At 40.3% G+C, this 5,189-nt stretch overlaps 1 protein-coding gene across 1 annotated transcript; it reads right to left on the bottom strand.

Moving 5' to 3' along the window:
- Positions 1 to 3,371: 3,371 nt before the first annotated feature.
- On the bottom strand, positions 3,372 to 4,560 carry LOC125869902 (uncharacterized). Its single transcript, XM_049550302.1, has 3 exons — positions 4,208 to 4,560; positions 3,717 to 4,123; positions 3,372 to 3,613 (listed from the first exon to the last, which is right to left on the bottom strand). Exons 1-3 carry the CDS (start codon positions 4,558 to 4,560, stop codon positions 3,372 to 3,374), a joined length of 1,002 nt encoding a protein of 333 aa, XP_049406259.1.
- Positions 4,561 to 5,189: the final 629 nt, after the last annotated feature.

Below are 5,189 nucleotides of genomic sequence, written 5' to 3'. Positions count from 1 at the left end.
ACGAGAGGCTAAACGGTCTATACAAAGCCTGACGGGCCGTAAACCCTTCTGTGAACCTATTGTTCTAACTTCCAGTAGCTCCTCTAAGACTGGTGATGACTGAGACAGACTATATAGTTGCCTATAAAGAGCATCACGGTCTATGTAGTAGCCCATGAAGAACTTCCTAGTTCCAGCTCCTTAATTCTTTATCCGACTTTTTCGTGTACATACCAACACGCAGTGATACTATATAAAAAAATATAACTATGCTAAAATATAAACTCCCTATTCAATTTACAATCATGGGTTGCCTCCCAAGCAGTGCACAATTTAACATCGTGGCGTGAAGTAGGTTACTTGATTACTCAGACTTCATCAAGTTTGCATTCCCCCACTACTTTCACTTCCTCCAGGACTCCCAAGTACGCCTTGATTCGCTGACCATTAGCTTTGAACCTCTCGGCTTTGTCATTCTCAAGATCAATAACACCCGATTGAAATATCTGAGTTACCTTGAATGGCCCAGACCACTTGGATCTTAGTTTCCTATGAAACAGATGAATCCTGGAGTTGAAAAGTAGCACCAAATCACCAGGACTGAAGGTTCTTTTCTCAATGTGCTTTTCATGATTCAACTTCATCATTTCCTTGTACAGTACAGACCTATCACAAGCTCTCTAGAGGAATTCATCCATCTCATTAATCTAATCTAGTCTTAGGTTCGTTATTTCACTCTAACTGAGGTTCAACTCCTTTAGTGCCCAGAGTGTCGTATGCTCCTGCTCGACAGGCAAATGGCATGCCTTTCCAAACACCAACTGATATGGAGACATACCAATAGGTTTCTTGAAAGCTGTTCGATATGCCCATAGAGCATCATCCAACTTCCTAGCCTAATCTGTCCTGTTGGTATTCACTGTCTTTGCCAAAATCAATTTGATCTCTCGATTCGATAACTCAACTTAGCTACTTGTCCACGGATGATATGGTGTTGCCACCTTGTGCTGTTTTACTGCATATTTAGCCAAAAGTGCACTGAACACTTTATTACAGAAATGGCAGCCTCAATCATTGATAATCGCTCTAGGTGTACCAAACCTTGAGAATATGTTCTTCTATAGAAAACCAACAACACTTTACTATTATTTTCAAGCAAGGCGACTGCCTGAACCCATTTGGACGCATAGTCAACTGCCACCGATATGTACTTTTGCCCATAGGAGATCACAAATGATCCCATGAAGTCAACTCCCCATACATCAAATATTTCCACCTCTAAAATAGGTGTCACTGGCATTTCATGCCACCGAGAGATAGCTTTTTGCCTCTAGCACACATCACACCCCTTGACTAGATCAATTGATTATTGATGGATTGTATGCCATTAGTACCCACTCTGGAGTAACTTGTGGGCAGTCAGTGCAGCCCCATGATGACCACCTACAGGAGAGGAGTGACAGGCTTCTAAAATATAAGCATCTCAGCTTCAGGGATACATCACCTGATGAAGTTATCAGCACACACCCTGTACAGATATGGATCATCCCAAAAATACTTTCCCACATCATATAGGAATTTATTCCTTCACTAGAATGTTAGCCCTTTAGGCATCAAATTACTGACAATAAAATTTGCAAAGTCAGCAATCCAAGGAATGAGATCAAGAGTGGCAGCTCATACCTTCTCATCTGGGAATGAGTCATTTATGTGTAACTTGAGTTCTGCCTTTTTCTCTGCTTCCAACCTAGACAGGTGATCAACCACCTGATTTTCACAACTTTTTATGTCTTTGACTTTGAAGTAAAATTCTTGAAGCAACAACACCCATCTTATCAATCTCGGGTTTGCATCTTTCTTTGCCATTAGATATCGCAGTGTTGCATGATCTGTGTGCACAATCACTCTAGTGTTTAGCAATTATGCCCTGAACTTCTCAAATGCATATACCATAGCCAGTAGTTCTTGTTTAGTAATGGTGTAAATGCACTATGCTCCGTCTAGTGATTTGTTAGCATACTAGATAGGATGGAAGATCTTGTTAGTTTTTTGCCCCAACACAACTCCCAAGGTAGTACCACTTCCATCACACATTACCTCAAATGGTTCCGACCAATCCGGGCCAATGATCATTGGAGCAGATATCAGCTTTTCCTTCAGGCATTCAAATGTTTTTAAGCATGCATCATCAAAGGCAAATTTCACCTCTTTCTCTAATAGCTTGCACAAGGGGTGTGCAATTTTTGAGAAATCCTTGATGAATCACCTATAGAATCATGCATACCCTAAAAAATCGAATACCTTTCATACAAATAGGCGGAGGAAACTTTTCAATTAGCTCAATCATCGCTTTATCTACCTCCAGTCCCTTCTGTGACACCTTGTGACCTAAGACTATACCTTCCTTAACAACGAAATGGCACTTCTCCCAGTTAAGCACCAAATTAGCCTCCTCGCATCTTTGTAATGCACTGCTAAGATTCAACAAAGAATCATCAAATATGTCACCTACCAAAGAAAAATCATCCATGAATACTTCCAAAGTGTTCTCTACCATTTTCGAGAATATGGACATCATACACCTCTGGAAAGTTATTGGTGTATTGCATAATCCAAATGGCATGCGTTTGAACGCAAAAGTACCATAAGGACATGTAAATGTGGTTTTTTCCTCATCTTCTGGTGCAATTCATATCTAGTTATACCCACAATATCCATCTAAGAAACAGTACCACCCTTTGCTCGCCAACATGTCAAGCATCTGATCCATGAATGGCATTAGGAAGTGGTCCTTCAAGGTCCACTTGTTCAGCTTTCTATAATCCATGCATACTCGCCAACCAGTGGCTGGACTTTGTGGGATCAATTTGTTCTTCGTATTTGCCACCACTTTCATACAACCTTTCTTGGGCACACACTGCATAAGGCTAACCCAAGGACTGTCACAAATAGGGTACACCTCTCGTGCATCCAGCCACTTTATGATTTCCTTTTTGACCACCTCTTGCATTAGTGAATTTAACCTCCCTTGGTGCTCTATGCTCAGGCTGCAATCCTCCTCAAGTGTGATTTTATGAGTACAGATGCCCGGAGGTATCCCAATGATATCAGCAGTAGTCCATTCGATCACCTTTTTATATCTTGGCAAGACTCTAACCACAGCCTACACCTGTTCATCATTCAAATCTACAGCCAAAATGACTGGCAAAGTGTTATTAGTACCCAAAAAGACATACCTTAGGTGACTGGGTAACTGTTTCAGTGCAAGCACAGGTGGTTCCTCAATGAATGGCTTTGCTTGGCATGTTTTTCAGATCCAGGTCTAATTTCTTTGGAGCATAAGAATGTGATCCCATGCCCTGTACAACATTCACAGTCTCCACATAATCATTCTAGAAGTCTTCTTCAAAATTCATTAGCATGGCTTTCAATGTTTCAACATCAGACATTTCCTCAATAGCAGCTCCCAGCTCCCATTCATCAAAGACCACTATTGGAGACACCACATTACTATCTTGTAGTTGCTTCATAGACCTGCATATCTTAAACTTTACCTCCTCATTGTTGAGCCTGAATTTCATCTCTCCGCTCTCAACATCAAGCAAAGTTTGACATGTAGCCAAAAAATGGTCTTCTTAAAATTATAGGAATCTCAAAGTCTACTTCGCAATCAAGAATCATGAATCCTGCCGGAGAAATGAAACTGTCCACTTTTACAAGAACATAACATAAAATACTTGTAGGCTGCTTTACTGACTTATTTGTTATCGTAAACCTCATCGCGGTGGGATTTGGAATCCCCAAGCCCAATTTCTTGTAAATGGCTAGAGACATCAGAGTTATACTTGCACCTAAATCGCATAGGGCCTTTGCAAACTCAAATGATCTGATGGTGCATGGTATAGTGAGTGAACCTAGATCCTTCTTTTTCTGCACCAAAGATCTTCTAGCAATAGTACTACAATGATGAATGTTGTCAGATAATTCAAAACATGTAATTTGTTTCTTTGTGACTAAGTCCTTCATGAACTTAGCATATCTTGGCATCTTCTCCAGAGCTTCCACCAATGGGATGTTCACTGATAGTTGTCTCAATATAGTTATGAATTTTGCAAATTTCCCATCCTCAGCTTTCTTCTTAAGTCTTTGAAGGAAAGGAAGAGGAGCTCTCGGTATCTTTTGTAAAGACAAAGTATCCTCTACTTTTGTTTCTTTTACCTTGGCCTACTTTTTTGTTGGTTGGGCTTCTTCTGTATCATCTACATGTTCAGCGTCAACATCTTCTTCTTCATCTCTCCCCATACCATGTTCCTGCTTAGTACCTACAGATACTGGTTCATTAAGAATCTTACCGCTTCTGGTGGTGATGGCCATGCAGTGTCCATCTTTCTTGGGATTCTGAATAGTATCACTTGGTAGTGACCCATTCTTTCTCTGGTTTAGTGATGCTGATAGTTGTCCCAACTGTTGCTCTATCTGCTTGATAGAAGTGGTGTGAGAATCCACCATTTGACTTATACCGAAGAAATCGCCCTTCATTTCTTTAACACCTACATCAGTAGACTCAACTTTTTGTAACATTGTCGCTAACATATCTTATAATTTAGACCCGCTAGAACTACCACATGTTCGATCTCTATCAACCAGGGGTACATAAACACCACAGAGGTCATTCATATAGCCATCTTTGTTCTACCATTTGCCTTGTTCTCTATTTGCTGGCCTTTAATACTACCGTTCTCTGGAGTAGTTCCGACCTGGATTATCAAAATTATATCCTTGGTTTCCCAAGTTATAATTCTGAAAACCCCCCTGGTTTCCTAAGTATTTTCCCTTCTCATCTAAATCGATGTCCTGATCTTTATACCTATTTGAGGCTCCCATAACATTTATCTTCTTAGAACTTGCCATGATATGCTTCGTGAGTAGGTCTATCTAGGTTCTCATATGAGCCATATCCTGATCCTTTTCTTCTTCTCTCTTCTTCTGTTCAGCTGAAACCTGAAAAGTGAACCCAAGATCTCCTACTTTAGCATCCCTGGTGTGCCATGCTCTATTATTCTTCGACACTTCATCCATTAGCTGCAGGATTTCTGGGAATTGCTTCCTCATGAATGATCCTCCACATACTGCATCAATAACAAGCTTAGTAACATAATTTAACGATCAATAAAAAACTTATTTTAAATGACTCTAAGTAAGACCATGGT

Source organism: Solanum stenotomum, chromosome 7, assembly GCF_019186545.1.
Source record: "Solanum stenotomum isolate F172 chromosome 7, ASM1918654v1, whole genome shotgun sequence".
NCBI lineage: Eukaryota > Viridiplantae > Streptophyta > Magnoliopsida > Solanales > Solanaceae > Solanum > Solanum stenotomum.
The sequence above is the reverse complement of the archived record's forward strand: the minus strand, read 5'-3'. Positions and strand labels throughout refer to the sequence as shown.

Coding starts and splice junctions, on each gene's coding strand:
- LOC125869902 (XM_049550302.1), bottom strand. CDS start 4,560: ATGTTACAAAAAGTTGAGTCTACTGATGTAGGTGTTAAAGAAATGAAG. Junction 4,124..4,207: donor GAAGCCCAACCAACAAAAAA/GTAGGCCAAGGT, acceptor TTTCCTTCAAAG/ACTTAAGAAGAAAGCTGAGG. Junction 3,614..3,716: donor GTCAGTAAAGCAGCCTACAA/GTATTTTATGTT, acceptor TATAATTTTAAG/AAGACCATTTTTTGGCTACA.